General features: G+C 34.6%; 1 protein-coding gene across 1 annotated transcript; it reads left to right on the top strand.

Moving 5' to 3' along the window:
- Positions 1–786: 786 nt before the first annotated feature.
- On the top strand, positions 787–22,374 carry LOC144448473 (pleckstrin homology domain-containing family H member 1-like). Its single transcript, XM_078138738.1, has 26 exons — positions 787–1,445; positions 4,791–4,853; positions 8,850–9,005; positions 9,992–10,075; positions 10,256–10,340; positions 10,511–11,424; positions 11,560–11,632; positions 12,063–12,157; positions 12,302–12,479; positions 12,996–13,135; positions 13,372–13,482; positions 13,656–13,812; positions 14,104–14,264; positions 14,709–14,876; positions 15,181–15,402; positions 15,991–16,170; positions 16,894–17,114; positions 17,679–17,856; positions 18,402–18,557; positions 18,955–19,058; positions 19,528–19,669; positions 20,004–20,101; positions 20,322–20,451; positions 20,717–20,794; positions 21,126–21,263; positions 21,617–22,374. Exons 1-26 carry the CDS (start codon positions 1,281–1,283, stop codon positions 21,662–21,664), a joined length of 4,245 nt encoding a protein of 1,414 aa, XP_077994864.1. The 5' UTR covers positions 787–1,280; the 3' UTR covers positions 21,665–22,374.
- The last annotated feature ends 1,722 nt before the right edge of the window (positions 22,375–24,096 follow it).

The following is a 24,096-nucleotide window of genomic DNA, read 5'->3' as shown; positions in this document are numbered from 1 at the left end:
TTAGACCGATCATAAGGCCTGTACAGGGTTAAGTTCTTTTTGCCTTTTTCCAAATTAAATTTCCTCTTTCATGTTAAATAGTAGGCCTATATGTTGTTGTAAATTCAAACGTGTTAGTACATAAAAGTGTTATTAGTATCATTTTAGAGACGGAAAAATAAAATAGTGCTCTTCCAATGAAACCTATTTGTTGTCTCGAATTTTGTTCATGTCGATTTCACACGTGCACGTCAATTAATGCAACTACTACATAATAATATGTAATACGTGATATTAAAATTGTATTTAAATGACTTAAATCTTTATCATTTTACTAAAAAAATTGCATGATTTACAGCAGCTATCTGTCTTAAAGTACCTATGACGTGCAGTGATGTGTTCTAGGCCCTGTATCTTTCATCTATGTATCAGTCATCACCAGTTATTTTTTTTAAAAAATAGTCAGATTTAATACGGGCCAAACCCGGTGGCCAAACATTGAAAAAGAAAGACGACAAGCATGTCGGAGGGTCTTCTTTCATGACTGGAAAACATTTGCAACTTTCTTTTATGTAAAGTTCATTGTCACGTTTGTGACTTGGCGTTTTCGTCACGACAACTGACAAAAGAAGTATCTTGACTCTTGTGTGTTATAATTATGTAATTTGACAGGTCGTCGTTGGCGTACATGCCAAATTTGGGTAAAAAGTTGAGTCGTTGTCCGTGACCTGTTGACATATGTAAATTGATTTATATGTAAAGCACCAAAGGTCAAGTCCTCACTGCGCTTGCACGACTTCACACTGCACCGTGATTCATTCCTCAACCAACCATTACCTACCACACGTATGTACAAGTGTACATCATCCGCAAATTCTACAGTTCCTACGTACGTAGACTGTCATATGTGGACAGCATAGACTCAGTTTGTAGCCGTCGCAGAAATGAGACATTGCCCCACCCTTTCCTCCAGATCAAAACATTCACTACCTGACTTCCAGACTTCCTTTCTGTGGCGTTATTTTAAGAATAGAACTTAGGTGCGACACCGGCCTCGGGGACAAACACCAGCAGGGGACAAGTTTTGTTGACGATATCGGTAATAGCAACTAACTGAGAGCCAGTACATATATCACCAGTCCTGCGAAGGTGGGATTGAGGTCATCTGAGGAGCAAAGCGAACCGTTGCAGTGTGCTGATCTACGTTCATCCCATCCCACCGTCACTTGACACATCCATGATTATCGGATCGATCAATAAAGCGGTTGGCTGGATTTTTAAAGTGTAGCTGTACTATTGCTATGAGTTTTCTGGAAAACATGGCCGGTAGTCCTGGCCCGAATTCTTCATCACTTACCATGGAATTTGGTGAGATAGATTGGAAGGAGCGGTGTCTAGCGTTAGAGGCACAGATGAATAAGTTCAAAACCCAGGCGTCTAAAATCCGAGACGTCCTAAGTGAAAAGGTAAGTGGAACAACGAATTTGTTGTCATTTTAATGTGAGATGGATGAGCGAACAAAGGAAATTTACAAAATAACTACGATCGTTTAATATATGTTACACAGTTGTACAGTATGACTAGATGGCCTTATATGATACAATTGAATTGGGGATTCTACACGAGTTATGCTATATATTTTCAGACATTTTCAAATTTGCAGTATTTTTGACGCGGTGCCAATACAGGTCATTGCCACTAACGATGACTAGCTGAGCGTTATGATCAACATATTCAATGATATTGCTTTTTTTTTGTTATTTCACCGAAATCCTCTCGCCATTGATAAATGTATAACCTATTTCTAATTTGTTCTTGTGAATTAGTAATTTCGTACTCAGTTCTTTGTTCACTCTGTTTTGATTGTTTCAAAAAATTAACTGCAGATTTTCTAAGGTTAAAAAAAGCCCACAGACAGTATTTATCATATGACCATGAGATTGAGAGTTCAAAGATGTAGAACATTTCATTGGGAGTCATTGGGTTTGACATATGAGTAATGCCAGGGACGAACAATGAATATAAATAAAACAAAAGAATAATCAGCATGAGCAAACAGGAAGCCATAGCAACTTCCCTATATACATGGCTAGACTGTTTGTGTATGATGTATGTCGAGAGTGAGACCACGATAAGGTTGTTAATGGACCATCTGCTTAATTCCATAGTCTGATTACTACATGGGACTGACGTAGTCCCTATAAAATATTAATTTAGTCAGATGTTCATAATTGTGATAGCACTGCTGGAGTGGATTTTAAAATAGTCTGAGAACTGAAAATAAAGTAGAGAAGAAAATACATGAAACCCTGTATTATGTGTGATATTTGTACAGAATATATTGACAGTTCAATCAATAGTGGTTATTTATTTAGCCATTTAATTATTACCCATCACTGCCACCATCGATCAATCTTACACAAAATATGTGATACAATAATTATTATCAGCATGAAACTCTATGGAAAGCAATGCATGTCTCACTTTGTTGATATCCCTCCATTCTCATCCACTGAATTATTAAATAGCTGCAGTATTTGACTGTCTAGTGCATTACAGTATGAGTCATAGGAAATGTAAAGCCAGCCATCATCAGTAATATTTCACATGACTCAATATGTGGACAATAGAGACATGAGAGAGAGTTCATTATACATGTTGTGTACTCATATAAAAAAATGTGTTTAAAAATAGATAAATTATTTATTATAAACACAAAGTCAGACATATAAATACTAAAATACATAGACTAGATTACAGACAAGATTCATAATACTGTCTGTAAGAATTCATCTTGTATGACAATAACACAACCGCAAGCACAATGCAAAGGACACCATGTCTGGCTTCCTATTGTAGTGTGTGTGAAATGATTGGTTGAGGTGATAGGCAAGCATATAAGACTGTCTTTCTGTGTGTAGACAGTAGGGGCTATGGTGTAGAGTAGGTTGATTTTTCCAGTGGCAGCCAACATTGCATTTACTGTGTTGAAATCAAAGCAGTTATTCACTCCATTGTTATAACAAATATATGCATAGTAATATATGAATAGTTCAGTTTGATAGGCCTACAGGGTCATCATAGACTGTCAGAATAGCAAGACTGAGATGAACAGTACACAACTTGTCAGATATTTTTATTGTTTTATGGGCTTCTATATCTGTGTGATAAATAGCCATGTCAGAATGGGAAGCTATAAAATTGAGATTTTCATTAAAACTGTTAGAATCCAGATTATGTATACTCTGATAAAACACACATGTCTCAGTATAAAAATTATCAAAGTCTACTTTATGCAGCATTCCAAGTTGTCAACTATATCCACTCTAAGTAGTCACCTTAAGTTTGTGACTAAATAAATATACTCACTGTGTAGCTAGGAAATACTGGTTTACAACAGAATTATGTCGCTGTATGAACACTAAATGTTGTCAAGATTACCCCATAGATGAAGCTATATGCTTCAGACTGGTTATATAGTTACACTGACATGTACTGTGACTTGGGTTACTGCACACATCATTTTCTACTGACACTGATACAGTTTTGCAGTATATGAAACCTTGCAACTTTGTTTCAATATATTTGTACATATTCAGTGATTAAAAACAGCTGGGATAAGACATCAACAATGTAACAAGTAAAACCCTGTTTATTTTTTAATTCCATTTTGAGGAATCACTTTACCTTTGTTTGCATACAAGTTTCAATTGTGATGGCTCCTTGTGATACTTTGTTTACATTATCCTCTTTGCTCATAAATACCAGGTAATTGCAGTCATTTCCATCACAAAAGTCCCATTTGATGTAACACACCTATTTTACATTGTGTTAAAACAGGATGTTAATTATAATGCAGCCCAACCTAATAGTCAGGTGATATTTTTGAAATGCTCTTTACAAATTACATCTGTTACATCATATATAATGTACATTTGTCCTTTACATATAAAAAGACGACCTTTAGTATACTTTATTGAAAACTAATTTTAAAAATAGTACAGACAAGTGTGGGTGTAATGTATATGAAATGTAGACAGCGTTATAAATATTCTGCAGACAACCCTGAAAACAACATTGCAATAAACGAACCTTAAAATAAACATTGCTCTAAATACATAATCATAGACAGTGTTTAGTTGTATGTAATTGTCAACCCTATATAAACTAACAAAGTAGTTTGGTGGCTGAAGATCTTCAGTAAACCAGGAAGGTGTCTTGATATTGACATGGTCTGTATCTAGTGGTAAAATATGTTATAATATATAATTGACAACTTTTGATATGTTATTGGATAACTGACAGCATTTCATTATGAATTACACAAATATTGTTTACCTTTATGGATGGATGATACATAACTATAGCCCACCTACAGGTGATACATAAATATAGCCCACCTGTCTTTTTACATGTCCATGTTAAACATACAATGTTTCATACTTTGACAATCTATGAATGAAATGGGGAGATGTGATATGGTGATTAGATCCTTTGTGTAACTATGAACACCGAAACATTTGACAGTGGAAAGCGTTTATACTGAAAATGATAAATGTATTGATGTGATTCATATTCAAAATTAAAAGATTTCATTTACATCTAAGGGAGTGACCAACTGAAGGTTAGACGCATAGCATGCAGACTGTTTGTAAATGTCAACAACATCCTTTATGAAAAACTTAGATTTTTAAACAGCAGGAAAATAGAAGTATTTCCCAACAATGACTTACATTATAATTTTGCATTCAAGGGAAATGGGTTTACTTCAGAATCAAAGTTTGACATCAATGAATTATTGACATTTACAGATGCAAGAACTGGAACAAAGTGTCAAAGAAGCTAATATGAGAGCAGAGAAAGCAGAGCAACAAGTAAGTATAAGAAAACCATACCACCATGATAGAATTGGTATGCAGGGGTACACAAGGTTAGATATATAGCTATGTATGACACTCTACTTGTTGTTCCTATGAAAACTGTAAGGTATGTACTTAACCTTTTATAGATACCGTATACAAACCACGTACATCAAGCTGAAGTAAGAAGTCTGAGTTGTGTTGTCGTCAACTTTCTAGTCAAACTATTACGAAAAAAAAGTGTGAAAAAATTCAGAACCTACTCTAGCTGAATAGAGAATTGCCATGGTTTTACTATGTAGAGGAAGAAACTTGAATAAAAATATATGTAAAACCATTAAGAGATCTTGAACAAGTTTGATACTAGTGTTATCAAGAAGGTCAACAGCTATTCTAAACTTATAAATCAACACAAGCCAATTTGACACTGCCATATTAATTATCTTCTCGTGGTTTAACCTTTCAGCCTAAGGCTTGAAAATCATACAGCCAGCTCGCTGTTGAGAGATGTGGTACTGAAACATGAAGCATGAAAAATACACTATTAATATCTTAAAAGGCTATATTTCAGATTAGTTTAACCTAATGGTTAACCGGATGTTTAAATGGACACTTGTCAGTTGATACAAAGATATTGTCTATTTTTAAAGCTGAAACTACAACAGAGTAATGTCACAGACGAGATTTAGTAAGATACATGATAAGATAGGAGTGTCAACATACCGACAGTCTGGTACGACAAATAAAACTACCTTTCAAAAGTATTCTAGACTTTTCAAGAATTTACCTATATAATGTTGTCGATGAAAAATAAGTAGTTTTAATAGGTGGATTGAATTGCACTACATTATACATGTATGTGACTTTAAGGAAGTTTGATGTATCAGACCATTGTATCACTATTTTCAGCCGAGTTATTAACAGAGTGTGGTGTATCCAATTTGTTCCTGTGGAGATATACATGACTTGAAGCCACTTGAAAATTAGTTTTAGTATAACTGCCGGGGAATAGTGATATGCCTGTAGTAGGGTCAATGTTAGGTGTACTATACTGTAATGAAAACACCATATATTGTTGCAATGCTACAGAGCCTATTTGTTGTGCAGGGCCAGGTACAAGTGTGGGAAAGAGCCAAAAATAAATAAGCCAACTATTAGGTTTCAATTGTTAGTTTAGACTACATTATTATAGATAGCTGTACTGACTATTATTCATAGAGGTATCAGTAAGAACAACCAGAGCGAACAACCTTGACTAGACTCATCATGCATAATAAAATTTACTTTAATTATTCAAATATATGTAAATAAAGTACATATCCTCCTAATCAAGCATAGTTCATGCATGATAGCACTGTTGATTATACAAAATTTACGTCATTGGAATGTACGATGTTAATCAATTTCTGTCATGAAATTTAATACAGGAATTATTCTATACATTGTTATATGAATAGAAATTATAATCTTCTATTTTATATTTCCTTGAAGAAAGACATTGAAAGAAATATTGTCAAATTTTCCAATTTGTCGAAATTTAAGTGCTCAAGAAATAATAATAATAATAATAATGTTGGTTTCTTATATAGCGCTTTCCCACACCGTGCTCAAAGCGCTTTACAATTATTACCCCTGGCTCAGATCAGAACGGCACAACGGCCCTTTATACTTCCTCAACTCCCTGGGGAGCATACAATCCATTGCAGCCATTTCAGCGCATAGGATTAAAGCCTTCACATTGCAACCTACATCCTACCAGGTCCCCAATTATACAGCTGGGTTGACTGAAGCACAGTCGTGGTTCAAATCTTGCCCAAGGACTTTAGCCACTCAGAAACAAACAGCAGGCAGCGACAGGGCTCGAACCTGCAACCTGTAGATTCCAAGCCGGTCACGCCAACCATTCACCCATCATGACTCCACAAGAAATATACTAAATTGAGCAGGATTGAAATGAAGAATATTTCAGTGTGAAAAGACTGTCTGTATTTTTACACTAATTAATATAATAGACAAGAATTCTTGGAAAGCATGTAGTGTACGACTTGTCTAAATTTGATCAGTATTTGATGTAGGGGTAATTTAATGTCCCCAATATGTTCAGGCTGTGCCGAGCCTTAGTCATGCACCCATGTATTACTAACCAAATGGATGTAGAAAAGAAGTACATAAGCATCATGGAGGTTGATGAGCAAACAATTTGCAAGGAGAATACTGATTAAACAAACTGTCTGTAGAAACATGCTCTCAGTCAAGTTGTCATATCATGATTTAATTAGAACACGCCAAGGTTAAACACAAAAAGATGAAGTGATAGTGCATATTAAAACTGAGTGAAGATCTGTCGATAGTGAAAAATATATGGTCAAAGCTTTATATTTTCAACCAGCTTGTTTTTGTATAAAATTAGCCAAGAATCCAGGCGATTGGGGATTTTGAATTTTTATTTCCCCGTGATACCTGAAATGATGAATTCAAAACCCCATTTGCATGGATTCCAAGCTACTATAGAAATAGTATGTTTTCAGATGGTTATATTTGTATCTCATGTTTGCTTTATATTACTTATGTATGATATGATGTAATCTTGTGTGAGTTGGTGTCAGGTGTAGAACCTTGTGTAGGTGGGTGTCAGGTATACAGACTGTTATTTTGTGCTCATGGTATCAGGAATGTGTAATGAAAACTTGTATGTGGTTGTTGGGTAATGTTCATGTATTTTGGTTTAAAATGTAATCGTAATATTTAAGCTTGTGTGTGTGTGTGTGTATGTGTGTGTGTGTGTGTGTGTGTGTGTGTCTGTGTGTGTGTTGGCTAGTAATATGTCATTTGTGTGTTTGTAGGTGTCTCTTGCCTGTTTACTGATGTTGAAGGACTCAACAGAAAGCCATCCTGTCAATGGATAGGATGCTGTTGCCAAGTCCTCTAAAAGATAAACAGGCTAGACATAGTTAGTGTGATATTTGTGGAGTGTGACAAAAACCAGAATGTAACAGACTGTCAGCAGTGATAAATGAGAGATCCCACTTGACTAGCTGTGGTCAAGGTCACAATAGTTTTCTTATCACCACTAGAAACAGATCAGTGTTTGTGGGATGTTGGCTTTAGTTGTCATCTTATCAACTATAGTGCCAATGTAACCGAAATGAAGCACAAGGTTGTGTTGTCATGACAATTGATTGATAGAAGAATAAGATAAATATGCACCAAAATACCATACTTTATGATTATTTAGTATATTTGTGAATTCTTGTCATCAATTTATGTGTCCAATCATGTCCAAGTCACTCTCTTATTTCCTATAAATGTCTTAGAAAGTCAAACTTAAAATAAGACCTGTAGATTATGTCTTTGCATGTCTATTGATTATGAATGCATGGATCACAAAATGCCTGATACAGAATACAAAACTTTTAATCAAATTTTATGACTTGGTAACTATAAGTTACAGCATATTTGGAGTTTGTCAACTATCTGTTGCCCACAAATCTTTGTTCAGAATGATGTATATAAGCTACACAAATATCCACCGTTAGTCTGGATCTATCACAATATAACTTATTAGCATACATACAGAATTTCATATACTTAATACAGAAATAAATTTGTTAAATTCCTTAAAAATTTTCAGTTGTGCGCAAACTCTTGCAAAAAATAAAGATGGAGCTTTTCACTTGATTTCAAGGTTTTTGTAAATTTCAGGTAAAACGTGACAAATTGTATTAAACCAGCACTGAATTATTAGTGTACAATTATAAAATAAAAATTTGTGTTTTTATATCATTGAAAAATTTGAAAATAATGAAAGAGTTTTGCTCATCAATATTATATGACAAACTTGACCACTGCATATGTACCCTTCAATTATTGTACCCAATCATGTCTTATATACGACTAGTATTATCCTCATAGGGTGTTGACATGCACTCACTGTAGAAGGTTATTCACTCACATTTATTGTCATCTTTTTGTCTCCATTTTGAAATATGTGTCATTGTATGTAAATTTCAGGTCAAAGTCGTAGAAGAGCAGTTAGCTGCAGAACACAAACCAAGTGCAATAACAAGTCAAGATGATGACCTGAGTGGAAAACTGAAAAGTTTACAGAAATCCTGTGATGAGAAAGATGAACAGATACATAATTTAGAGTTACAAGTAGAAGAACAAGTACGGACATGTAGTGTATTGTAGAGCTTAATTGTGTGGACAAGATATATGTATTTGTAATGATGACTGTCTAGTGTAGTGTGAAAGATAATGATATGACAGAACAGAAAATGTCAGTGTGCTGTACTTTGGTGTTTTGCATCTGATTCAGTGATTTGAGTGCTCTCGATCTGCAACCGTAATATCATGATTGTGTGGACAAGATATATGTATTTGTAATGATGACTGTCTAGTGTAGTGTGAAAGATAATGATATAACAGAACAGAAAATGTCAGTGTGCTGTACTTTGGTGTTTTGCATCTGATTCAGTGATTTGAGTGCTCTCGATCTGCAACCGTAATATCATGATTGTGTGGACAAGATATATGTATTTGTAATGATGACTGTCTAGTGTAGTGTGAAAGATAATGATATAACAGAACAGAAAATGTCAGTGTGCTGTACTTTGGTGTTTTGCATCTGATTCAGTGATTTGAGTGCTCTCGATCTGCAACCGTAATATCATGAGCATAGCGAGTGAAAGTTCATGCAGAAAAAACCCACAAATGCAAATACCCTGAGTAGGCCACTACTGGCATAATAATTGTATTTTGTTAATTACTTTCATAATCATGTTTATCCATACTAACATGCATGTAGTGCAGTGCAGTACAGTCACCTAAATACTCTGCATGTACTAATCAAGTATTAGTACATATGTGTTATTCTCTTCTTAATATAAAGACCAGTAGATGACATTACCAATAGACGGGGGTTCAGTTTGAATAGGGTGGGATGAGGGGGGTCTACTTCTGGAACACATTGAGAAAATGAAAAAGGTTAAAAATGCATGAAGTATTGTATGTTAGTATGAATATTAAAGCTGTCGGTGGTAATGGATCCTTTAGTTAATAATACTTACAGCATCTGTTTATGAATTGTCTAGTAGAATTTGTTTTCATTAGAAAGAATTACATATACTGACTACTGCTCTTTGTCATTTCAGAGAAAATTACGTCTGCAAGAAAGTAAATTGGTAGAAACCAAAGCAGCCAAAATAAAGGAATGGGTAACAAGTAAGCTGGAGGAGGTAAGTCTGGATTTTGTGTACATAGTCATTTCATATATATTGTGTTTACATATGTGAATATTGACTCTATTATATAGACTTCTTGTAGATCAAGGTATTGAATGAATTCTAATGATAAAATAATGTAGTACAGACAATTTACAATTATTTTTTTTCTGTTCTTTTCATTTTCATATACAGTTGGAGCAGGAAAACCAGCAACTCCGGCAAACCAATAAGGAACACACAGAAACAATCAACAAATTACAAGACAAACTTGAACAATGTAAGTTAGTTAGACTTTTATATATTATTACTTGTTTAGTAATAATTTGATGTGTAATCAAATATTGGAGGTATTTAGAAGTGATTTTCAAAATTTCCATGCAAGAAAAGAGAGAAATTATTATTCCTATCTATCAACCTGTTGAATATATATCTCATCTTGTCCTTTAGATGGTGAGAAATCCACATATCGTGCAGTACCAGCTACTGTTGTTCCCAGACCAATATCAGTTGACAGTTTACAATCAATGGAACTTGAACCACAAGGGGTACCAGAGAGACCATCATCACTGGCTATGTCAGAATTGGACACTAACTTTAGAGACAGGGGTGATCATGATGTAGACCTACCTGATACACAGGCTAGTGTACCATGGTCACCAGTACATGCCCTCATACTGGCACAAGAATCCAAGATTAAATCAGATAGTGGAATTCCACGCAGTAAATCAGAAAGTCAGACTTCTAGCAACAATACTGATGTAGAGCAAGGCTGCAAAAAAGGTCACACATGGCCAAAGAGACGGGTCCTCAACAAAAATGAAGAACTAGAAGTTTTTCAAGGAGATAATCCACATAATAGTGCTGGTATTGAGAAAGCTAATTCGGGATCAGTTGATGACAAGTCATGTCAGGATATGAACAATAGGGATTCATTTATAGAACCACTGTATGCATCACTGAGAAAAAACACTGGTTCATCATTCCAACATAAACTGACAAATTCAAAACCAGACAACATTGGTCCATTGTCAGTTCAGACTACATCAACTTCTCCAGACACAGAAGATGCAAGTAGTTCTGATAATTCTATGTCAAGAATTGATTCGGACTTGTATGCTGTACCTAGGAAATGTAGACAGCAATCACCGTCACCTACTGGTAAAGCAGTCTACAAACCAATGGCTGGTGATATAGATGATGAAACAGGAGAACCTCCACTGGTTCCAAACAGAATGTCAGATATCGGCATCAATTCTATCATAGTGGATGATGAACAACAAGTCCTGGAATTGGATAGCAAATTAATGGAGGAAAAGACAAAGACAAAGCCACCCACTCCACCACATAGATTACCATCATGGGTGAGTCATACCATCATGTTTACCAGACTGACAATAACAAATAGTGTCAATTACTTTCAGATTTGTTATTTTCACTTGAGAAGGATGTTATCATCCCATAAAATGACATTTATGTGTTGTTTTTTATTGTAACAGGAGGACCGTATTTTGTCCATTGCAGCCAGTGGGATGAGAATATCACAGGATAGTTTACCAATTGTAATTACAGGTAAGTTTGTGGCATAATTAAGCAAACAATTTCATTCTAGTGCCTGTATTATTTACAACCAAAGACAAAAACAACTTGAAAGTTAAAAAGCTGCTATTGACATATCAAGTACTTCTCTCTATTGGTTTCATTTATTATAAAACATAAAATAACTTAATTGCCAGGTCTTTGAGTAAATATTAAGATTTCAAAATGTGCCTGTCTGTCTGTCTGTGTCTATGTCTGTGTTCATGTCCGTTTCTGTGTCTGTGTGTCTACATTATATGCCTATATATATATTTTGAATCCATAAAAGATATAAACCTGAATATACATGTACGTAGTTTGCTTTAGGTATGAGCCATACGTTAATTGTAGATGGTGTGTTAGGGTGTCTTGATATGTTGGGTATCAATAACAAAGTTTTCTTGTCCTTCTTTAATGTTTTTAGACTCAGATGTTGCCGTGTATCAGACCAGTGAAGTCAACCATACAAATCAACTATACCAGGAGATGAAAGTACCTGTGTACTCATTAATGAAAGGGGTAAGAATGTCTTTATGTAGATCATTTAGATGAAATTATGCATGACTAGTTCTAGGCATGTTTCCAACCAGGGACTATATATTCTCCTTAATGTCACAAGTATATTAGCAAGGAACTAATTCTTTGAATTCTACCAATTAACAGAGAGCTGTTCAAGTGCGCAGTTCACCATATAGTGGAGGTGATTCATCAGATTCAGAAAATGATGACAGTTCTGGTACCTCCTCCACTATGATACAGTCGCCCAGTGCTGTCTCCATGGCAACGTCATCTACAAGTCCAAAGAAATCAGGGGACAGGCCTAGCACAGCTGTTAAGAGAGGTGAGATAACTCAAGTTTTCAACAACAGCATTTGAAAGGGACAAAACAAACTGGTTAACAAATCAAAATAAACAAAAGGCAGGTTGATGGGGATATACCCAAGGGAGGCATTATGTGACTCAGCTGACATTGTTTATACTGTAATAATTCCTGACAAGTGCGTAGTGGGAGTGTGTTGCACTGATACCATTGTGTATAGTTTATAGAGGGTATCAAAACCTCAATGGCAAGGTTAGTCAGTTGGATGTATGAATCACATTGTGGTGTCTAAGTTGTATCCTTAAATAGTGTAAGTGATGTTTATGTCTCTACCACTCAACAGCCCTACTAGTACTTGGAACTCATAAAGTTGTATGTAGTAATAACAACCATGATACAAGGTCATTATCGGCCAATGGTCTTGGAGTGTGAAATAAAGTGATTTGATGTAATAACAATCCTGGGAATTCTATTTTATAGGTCTTTCTACTCAGGAGTCATAGAGTTGCTATTTACCTTGGTAAATGTATTTTACAGGTGTTTCAATGCAGTCTACAGGATCTGAGGGTGATTATTGTATCCCTCCTGATGCAGCTACAGGTAATGATGGCGCAGCTTTTGAGGAACCTGAACAAAAATTACTGAAGACTTCTCAACCAGACTCTCCAACAAAACTAGTGAGTTATGACCAATAGCAAATTTTTTTTTTTAGAATTTATTGTATTGCACAATTAAGAACAATATTGGTATAAACCTCTTACCTACACATAGATGATTACTTGCAGACAATCCTCCAATTCTGTCAACTTTGATAAAGCTTAACTTGAGTTATATTTTGAGAATGATTCTGTGATATGGCGAAATTACAAAATATTCCTTAACTATAGCATAATGTGTGTTTTCTGACTTTTAGGACATTGGTGAGAAAAGTGGCTACCTGACAAAACTAGGTGGCAAAGTGAAGAGTTGGAAGAAGAGGTGGTTTGTGCTTCAAAATGGACAACTCATGTACTATAAATCTAAAGTGAGTTTGAATTATAAATAGTTTAATTTCCATTCACCAAGTTGTACTAGTGATAAAAAAAAGGAACGTAATGTCGCCTCTTTCTTAGGTAGATGAAAGTGAAGTCTTGCGACAACTTCCATTCGATTGTGTGATTGAAAGTTAATAAATTGTTATTTGTGATATTTTCACAGAATGACACATCAGGCAAACCACTTGGTCAAATACTTCTAGATGGTAAATGTAAGGTGGTCAAATCAGACAGCTCACATTGCTTTGAACTTGCAACTCCACAAAGGACGTATTATCTGACAGCAGAATCTCACCAAGCTGTGGAAGAATGGCTTCAAGGTGAATACCCATTGTTCTTTTTTCCTTAGGGAACATCTAAGATTTTGTAGCTTGCTTTTATACACTAAGAGCTTTTTTATTTGTGACTTTTACACAACAAATCCTATATAGCTACCAGGATAAAGACCAGGTTGAATTTTGTCTTAGTTTTGATACAGACATTCCACTAATCAACCTTTGCTGGTACTGAAATATTATAGTATACCAAAACAGTTGAATTTACATGTAAGACACACAATAAACAAGTGATCTTGTGAACTCCCACCCTAACTCTGAATGGTTTCTCTGCAGCTTTGACATTCACACTGAGGTTTCAAATAGATGGCTTGGATACTGATGGCAGAAATATCCTGAAAGGTTGGCTGACCAAAATAAAGCATGGACATCAGAGAAAATGTTGGTGTACTCTAATCGGGAAGAATTTTACTTCATACAAGACACCTACAGATAAGGTGAGAAAAGACAAGTTTGACAGAAATATTGTGATGTTTGAGTGCTGAGTTATGTTTTCCTGCTACTTTGTACCAATTGCAGTGGTGTTTTTCCTTTGTACCAATTGCGGTGGTGTTTTTCTGGAACTTGTACCAATTGCAGTGATATTTTGACCAATGTCAAAAAAATTGACATGGCTTCATTACAAAAAAAAACCACATGGATTTAATATGAACAGTAGTAAATGAGTATTTCAGTTTTTGAAAAGAAAAATAGAAATTCGCAAAAAAAGTAGTATTTTAAGAGAGGCAAGTAAATACAAGTCAGTATTCATTCATGTACTTTGTTTCTTCATTAATATATACATTTCATTGATCACATCAAGAATATACAAATTATTTATTTCTACTTTGCTTTTTGTGAGAGTCAGTCTTTGTGATCAATCATATATTTCCAATTTGTAGGTTCCCCTGGAAACCGTTGATGTTCAGAATGCCAGGTTTGAGGAAGCTGATGCAAGTGACAGTGATGCTGCCAATCACATCAAACATGCCAAGTTTCACTTTATGATACAACTACCAAAAAAGACCCAAGAAACAATATATTTAACATTTTCCTCAAAAGAAGAAAAGGTAATATTGATTTTGTAAAGTATGCACAAATTCTGATCATTATTTTCATTATGCAAAACTTCAAATTTATCATTTTAAATTTTGCTAAAGTTACCGTATTTATTTCCTTCTAAAAATATCTGTGTTTAGTAATCTGATCATTTTTTAAATTTATTGTATATTTTACAGTTGTATGCAAAAAAAATGAAACATCTGTCAGTGATTGTGATTATTAAATCTAGGGAGACAAACATTGTCAACTTGTTGCTAGCTGTACTTAATTCTTTAACATTTTATCTAATTTTTCTACAAATTCTCTTTGCAGGAGAAATGGTTGTATCATTTGACACTGGCATCTACTGCTAGCAGTAATAATGCAAACACAGAGTTTGAAGTTCTCATCACTAAATTGATGGAAGAAGATGGAGACGTGGCCTGTCCTCTCTGGAAACATCCCACACTCTGTTACAGTAAAGGTAGTCTAGACAAACCACTAACTACTCTACCATCAGAAGGTCTCAAGAAAGAAGCTCTCAAAATGTTTAAGGTAATATCCTTGTGTTTTTCTAGCTATAAGAATGGCTACCTAATTATCAATATTCATAACTTACATATATTTATTTGACCGATTTTATTTCTATGTCACAAGAAGATGACAAAACATATGAAAAAGTATGTTGTGAATAGAATACACTTGTTGATATTCACCACCCTCAATACTCCATTACATCCTGTAACAAATTTGACTTAACAAAGTAACCGGTCATGTCCCCAGACTTGTATTTCCAATAAAATACAAACCATTTGTCAGTGCAGTAGACACATGAATTCAATCAAACTATTGTCAACATATTTTGATACAAAGTGATTTGTCAAATATGATGACTTGTGTACTGTGGTATGTCCATGTGTCTTAAGGAATAATTAACCCCATACTTTGTTATTACAAAATATATGTCTGTATCAAAAGGTTCTGTCCATTTTGATTGAGTTTATTAAGTTCACTGAATGAAACTACTGCAGTGCATGCAAAAATACACATTCCTGATGAAATTTAGTTTTGCAAGTGTGCAATTTTAGATATATAAAGTTGTTAAAAATTTGTAATAATATTTTGTTCCTGTCATCATTACAGACATGCCAGTTGTTCATAGGAGTACCAATGGACAGTCAATCTATAGATTATCATGTCACTTTAGCACAGAATATTCTCCAGATGTGTATGACTCATCCCGTCTTACAAAGTGAACTTTACTGTCATCTAATAAAACAAACAACAAAACGCCCTAAAAATATGAACATGGCTAATGTTCAGGTGAGTACAGTACACATTTTATGGCTTACAATCTTTGAGTGATTTAAATCATAGCTGAGCTTCAGTGCAGTTTTGAAAGTGTAATGATTGTAATTAAGCTCCCAATAAAAATAATTATATAAAAAACATCGCAAAAGATATAAACATGGCTGATATATGCATTGTTTTGATTATTGCAATCCTTGGAAGAGTATACAAAATCCTACACCACAAAATACTGTTTGTGAACCAAATAAGATGCCCACTCATCTTGATCACATATCTTATTTTAGGAAATTTGTTAAGCTTAGATGAATTTTGAAAATCTTGTGTACATGTTCTGCATATGATTTCACACATGTTCATATTTGTTAGATGACTCAGTCAGTTGGGAATTACCTTTGTTTGAATCAGAACCTGTATATGGTTAGTTTATGATGGCTAGGTTAATTCTATAAGTATCATGTTCACAGCTGTGGTTTATTTACGATCTGCCATACTAACAATGGTCAAAATATTTGATACGGAAAACCACATAGCTGTCAGTCTCACAAGTGCTGTAATTTCCCTCGTGTACTATATTGAATCTGTGAAACCACATGGCTTTCAGCGCCAATGCCAATGCAGTGATTTCCTGTATGTGTTAATGGAGTCTATGAAAGCACTTTACTTTCAGCATTGGCAATACAGTGATTTCCTGTATGTATTGATGGAATGCATTCATATGTTTTTATTGCCTCACAGAACCTGTTTTGTGGCGGTAGTTCATGGTTTGGCTGTGATGTCTCCTCTACATCCACATCAATGTCATCCACTGACCAGTCCATCGATGCCCTGAGAACACCACCTCATACAGTCTTTTTACAAGGATGGCAACTGCTTGGACTCTGCACGACGTTGTTTCTACCAAAACAGAAATACCTGTGGTTTTTGAAAACTCATCTACAGAGACACGCAGATCCAAGGTACATATAATCTCCTATGATTACTCTCCAAAGAACTGAAAGATATATTGTAAATCAGCAGATAAACCATTCACACAAAATCAAACAACCAGATAATATCATTGGTATTTAATGGCAATTTACAAAATCAAAATTTCTAGAAAGTACGTCTATTAAAGAGTTCCAGGGAGAAGGAGGTGTGTGTGTGTTTGGGGGGGGGGGGGGGTAATTGATAGGATTATCCTGGACAAACAGGAATAACATAATATTGATATCATGATTTGTGGTCTCTCTTAATTGTAAAAGAAAACCAAATATAACTATAAACATTCCAGATGTAGAATTCAATACCTTACAACAAAACCAATGTCCATGTCAGACTTTTGTGACTAAAACTTATGTCCAGTGCCATTCAACTAGAAACAATGACTGTGTAACTTCCTGATGTGCATCATAGAAGAATAGGAATGTCTGTACTAGAAAATTCTCCTTTTATTAATAATGGTGAAGATTGAAATGTTCAGGGTAGAAAAAACAATGTTTCATGCATGAAGATACATCTCATTGAATGTTTCCTTTATACAGGAATGAAATTGGCAAGTATGCTGTGTTCTGTCAGAGGTCATTGGAACGTACCACGCACTGTGGAGGGAGGGAATCCAGACCATCAAGAATGGAAGTGCTATCCATATTATTGAGGAATCCATACCACCATTCATTACCAATCAGTATACCAGTACATCTGCTGAATGGAACATATGAGGTGAATTAAGAACTGCAGATGACAGATTGCCTTTTTTTTCATAAATTATTAAAATTGTCTATTAATTGGGGGATGGAAAATAGCACCCGGTCGAGTATCTCTTAAATCCTGAATTCCAGGTTTTAGATAGCCAGTGATTAATGGAAATTAAGATGTTTCTTTAATGAGTTTTAGGGGCCATCTGAACAATAATGGTTAATTAATTAACATTAATTGTTTAAGTGCAAAACTGAAGGTTTTTGTTGATACAATGGGTAAATGGTATGTGCTATACTGGGTAGTGTGTTTGCAGCTGTAGACTTGGATTTTGCAACATAGAGGGCGCTGTACATGTGTCATGGATGGATTTCCTTGCTTCCATGATGTCATCACACGCATAACAGTGACATTATCACTACAGATGCAGTGACTCAATATTGTCATTTGGTAAAGTTTTAATTATTTTAATTATTTCAAGATTATGACAATTTCACCGTGGCCTAACTAAATACTGGCAAACCTCATCATCTTCTATAAAAAAAATATTGTAATTATTAAATTCCCAGGTGGTAGGCTTTGATGGGCAGACTACAGTCAGAGAATTTATCCAGACATTAAATCAGCAGATTGGTATGCGTGATGTCAAATACTCAGGGTTTGCAATATTTACCAATGACCCGGCCAGTAAGGACATCGAACATTGTTTACAACTCAACATAAAGGTAAACTTTAAAATACAGTCTTGACTTTAAACTAGTCGTTCATTAGATCTTGTCAAATACATAACACTTCGTTTTTGATTAACTGATTTTACACTTTCTAAGTCTTGTACAGATACATCTCTGGTTTGTGTTATAATAAAAACCATTTATAAATGCTTGAAGGTTTACAAAACATAGCTGAGTAACCATATTCCTTTATTTTGAAATCAAGTTCTTCTTGGCAATGCAACTATGTCTTGGATGCCTTTTGCACTGTGTCAGTTTGAATTCAAGTCAGTAGTTTATGTATATCCTTGTAGTTTTCTTGGGGGTAAAAAGTGTATCATAAAACAAGAATAGAAATCATCCTTATGAAATCACTGTCATAAAAACACTTGCAATTTTTTGTTTTTTTCAGCTGTGTGATGTTATTTCTAAATGGGAAAAGGTTGTAACTGATCAGGGGTTAACTGCAGCAAAGTCAGACTCACACAAGACAATCAGACTAGTTTACAAAAACAGGTAAGTTGACAACAATTGTGGACAAACATACAGTATGTTTTTTACAAAACTTATTTACTGTATGTTTTACAAAACTTATTTACCAAAACATGTATGGTTATAAAAGTTATTTACAAAACATAAAAGGAATTCAAAGAACTCACTTTTCAGTTGAATAAAGTTAAAAAGTGGTAAATCAAGAAAGAAAGAAAGTAACCAAGCAATTACAAGAAATACCTAACACCCAATATTTGTAATTACTAAATAGTAATAGTGGTATTTTATATAAATATTATGTATTTACAGTGTGTTTAAAAAGAACAGTGACAGCTCACTGAGATGATATTACTCTCTCTATTCACAATAATTAAACAGATATTTCCCAGGAAATGGAAGTGGATTTGATTCAGAATATATTTTGTACCTTATCATATTCAGATTAGATTTTGTACCTTATATTCAGATTACATTTGTACCTTTTCATATTCAGACTATATTTGAAGGGGAATTCTAAGCTAGAGACTGACAAGGAGAAATTGTTACTGGCTTATCAACTCCATGAACACATACTAGCAGGGCGATATGCTGTCAGTAAAGAAGTTATGCTGGAATTAACCTCACTTATGTGTCAGGTGAGAGATGTTCTTGACCTTTGACCCAACAACTCCTTTTATAGATTTAATCAGATATTGCAGATCTTAAGATTGTGGTTCTTGTAGTATCTTTCAAGGTAACAATAATAACTATAACTCTTTCAAAATCTCAAAAAGAATGTCATACTTTCATGTCTCCTAAAATAATAGTTTGGAACTTTTTAGAGAGTCATCATTGCAGAGAAAGAATTTAAATGTGTTGCCAATATGAAGGTTTTTGTTGTGTATACATTGTTTGTATGCGAATTCACTCATTGCTAATTATTTAATTCTCACATATTCCTAAAGTAAATATTATGTTCTATTGTGATAGATTGAGTATGGAGATTACAAGCCTGCCAGCAAAAACTCAGTGATACTAGACAAGTTCTGTCCCAAGCGATACAAAGATGTACCAATTGAAAAGAAAATGTAAGTTACTTATAAAGACTAAAAATGGGGGTTGGGGGGTGGAGGGTGGAGAGACAGACAGAGACTTGACGCACAAAATAACATACAGATAGGGGATGAGATAGACAGACTGATTGATGGACAGAAACAAAAGGGATGAGAGAGAAAAGATGAAAGTGAATTTGTATTTTAAGAGATGACTGATATCTTATCTCAACCCATTTTTCATTTTACCTTCCAGAACTTTAGAACACAAGCTTATAACCAAATGGTCTGGTTTAACTGGCCGAAGTTTATCGGAATGTGCAAGATTATACCTGGCCGTTGCTAGAAAGTGGCCATTTTTTGGAGCCCAGCTGTTTGTTGCCAAGGTAACAAGTCTTAAAGCCTAAGTTTTTTATGACATTATTGATATTGTGATTTGTAATTGGATGTACTTGTTTTCTGGTTTGCATCTTCTTTACCCGTTCTGATCAAACAAGTCAGCCCATAAAAAGAATGATGGGATCATCAATGATGAACAGAAGTAAGTATTTCATTTTAATCAGTTGCGTTAAAAACTTCTTGTGAATAGAAAAACAAACATCTTAGCAACGCATTAACAAATTATTTTATTATACTTTGATCTTTCTCCAGTGTAAATATGGTAACCACAACCAAGTATGGGTCGCTGTCAGTGATGAGGGAGTTAGTTTACTTGACTACAATAGTATGGTAAGATTTCTTTTTCTTTGTAATCATGAGGTCATAGGTTAAAGGTCAATATGAAATATTATAAGTCTGCCACAAACATTAAAAAAAGTACTTTTATAGGACTTTGCTATATTTGTATTGATTAAAAAACTGATTGCAGCTAAATTTGATGAAGTTTAACTGACTATTTTCGTACCAGTAGTGTGAAATTAAACTAAACAAATTCTCTTTCCAGTGACTCTTTAGTCCTTTCATTTTACAGTCTCCATTACATAATGAACAAATGATTTCTAAATAAGTTCCAGTTTTTACTAGATATTTACTTACATACTAATAACTGAATTGTTTGCAGGAACTACTGGAATCACATGCTTACAAGTCCATTGTGACATTTGGAGGCTGTAGAGATGACTTTATGGTAGTGATCAGCAAAGGAGAAGAGGCAAAGACCAGTACAGTCAAGTTAGTCTTCTCAATGTCAACACCTAAGGTATGCTTCACTAGTACCAGATTTCACTAACATGTGTGGCATTAAATTTGTATGTGTACTTGTATATTGTGGATGTTTTATCAAGCTGATAGTTGAGAATTACATGTATACCAATCACAAATAATGTAGCTTGTGCTTCAACTATGGACACCAGGGGAAATTTGGAGGATGGTTGCAATTTTGAGTCCACACTGAAACACATTGAAATAGCATTACAGTCAGCTTTGAAAATTAGGAACCTTGGTAGAACTTGTCAATTGTCCTCAAATATCGATGTCAGAATTGGCAATCTTGCAGACTTTCAAAGTATATCAGAGGTAATGAATGCTTTCTTCTGTCTGTTACCCATACAGGTTCTGGAAATAACCGTTTTGATGGCTAATTACATCAATGCAATTTAATGCAATTTACAACAAAGCACACCAAGAGACTTTCACTTCATACACAGCTGCCTCACCTGTACAACTTCAAGAGAACTCCTGCCATGACAACCAGTTTGTGTATGCAGCAGCCATTTTGATTTCTGCAATGTGTACCTTATTGTGAACAGTAGTATTTTGGATTTTGTTGTCAGTAGGTTCAATAGTGTGCTCATTACAAGTCATTATTATAACAATAAATTCTAAGCAAAGTCCAAACAAAGAAAAAGGAAAGAAATATGAAATACAATAATTACAATCAAACAAGTTTGTCAGCAACAATAAATGCTCAATATATTACAGTAGCAGCAGTACTATTAGCACTTTTGTTTTATATCTTCATATTTATATGAAAACCTAAGCAGAACTTTCAGAGTATTTATTTATAATTTATAGATTGTTTTCTATTCAGTTTTGTTGCTTTTCACTGTTCATATGTATATACTGTATTTTGCTCTTCAGGCAACTCAGATCTAGATTATTGGTGACCTTTGACCATGTTACATGTGAAAGGATAGGTAGCTGTCCAGTAAAAGACAGATTGGTGTATGGGGTCAAATTTAGGTTCTCCCCTGTATGTTTGGTTGTCAACTTTATGCAAACTCTCTTTGTCATGTGTCTACTCATTACATGTATTACATAGCAGCGCTGTCCACTTTTAACTTCACTTATCGTAAAATAAAAGGCTATCTGTCACATTATCTTGGACTGTAGTTTGGCATATCTGTTGGTGTTGGGGTGTCTGGGTGTATGTTTGGTACGCTAATTTAAACAAAAATGACCAACTGCAAATAACAAGTATAAAAGACAGTGTTGTCCACCTAACTCTATCTAAGATAGAGACAGTAAAACCATGCCAAAATTGTAATGGTCTTGGACTGACAAAGTCACAAGTCTCTTTTGTGTGAAAACTGGACTGGCTGTCCTAGACATCATACCACACATCTATACCGATATCCATGAATTGAGTCACACGAGTTCATACCACACATCTATACCGATATCCATGAATTGAGTCACACGAGTTAATACCACACATCTATACCGATATCCATGAATTGAGTCACACGAGTTAATACCACACATCTATACCGATATCCATGAATTGAGTCACACGAGTTAATACCACACATCTATACCGATATCCATGAATTGAGCCACACGAGTTCATACCACACATCTATACCGATATCCATGAATTGAGCCACACGAGTTCATACCACACATCTATACCGATATCCATGAATTGAGCCACACGAGTTCATACCACACATCTATACCGATATCCATGAATTGAGCCACACGATTTCATACCACACATCTATACCAATGTCCATGAATTGAGCCACACGATTTCATACCACACATCTATACCGATATCCATGAATTGAGCCACACGAGTTAATACCACACATCTATACCGATATCCATGAATTGAGCCACACGAGTTAATACCACACATCTATACCGATATCCATGAATTGAGCCACACGAGTTAATACCACACATCTATACCGATATCCATGAATTGAGCCACACGAGTTAATACCACACATCTATACCAATATCCATGAATTGAGCCACACGAGTTAATACCACACATCTATACCAATATCCATGAATTGAGCCACACGAGTTAATACCACACATCTATACCAATATCCATGAAAAAAGTTACCTTTGCCAGTGTATCATTGATCTTTCTGTATAACATTGATTTGACTCCTCATTTTTTATTGCAAAATATATATAAGACTAGTAATATGGTTGTTAGTATGGAATTTATTTTCCCCATTCACGCAGTGTATACTGACGCGCTACCGACAATTTATAATTTGTCGTCGCAAGAGGGCGCTATAACTTGGTACGCATTCATGTATATTGTGCGTGTATCATGATAGTGTCCTTTGCTCTCTTTCTTAATTCTATCAATGTGACAGTATACATAATTATGGTTTCAACAAAATTAACAGGTTCTAATATTCTATCTTTCTTTGTACAATTTTATCTTTTAAACTTTTGACAATTGTACTGTCTAGGCTTCCCAGAAGATGACTTGAGAAATAGCTATAATTATAAATAATAGTTACCTATGTTTACATAAATGAACATTACATGATGACTGAGAAATACTAGCTAACTATCTGTACATAAATGAACATTTATTGATTTAGATGACTTAGAAATAATAGTTACCTATGTTTACATAAATGAACAATAGGATTACATGTAAAACGTTTTTCGATAAATATATTTGAAAATAAATATTGCAAGCAAATGTTCATTTTAGTGTAAACAGTATATGTATATATATGCGTGTTTGTTTGTTTGTTTGTATTTGTGTGCGCATGTATGTGTAGTATAAATCACAACAGAACTCGCTATTATTGAGTTGAGTTTATCCGATAAATGGA

The sequence above is a fragment of the Glandiceps talaboti genome, chromosome 2, assembly GCF_964340395.1.
Source record: "Glandiceps talaboti chromosome 2, keGlaTala1.1, whole genome shotgun sequence".
Taxonomy (NCBI): domain Eukaryota; kingdom Metazoa; phylum Hemichordata; class Enteropneusta; family Spengelidae; genus Glandiceps; species Glandiceps talaboti.
Note: the sequence above shows the minus strand (reverse complement) of the source record. Positions and strands in the feature narration are given on the sequence as shown.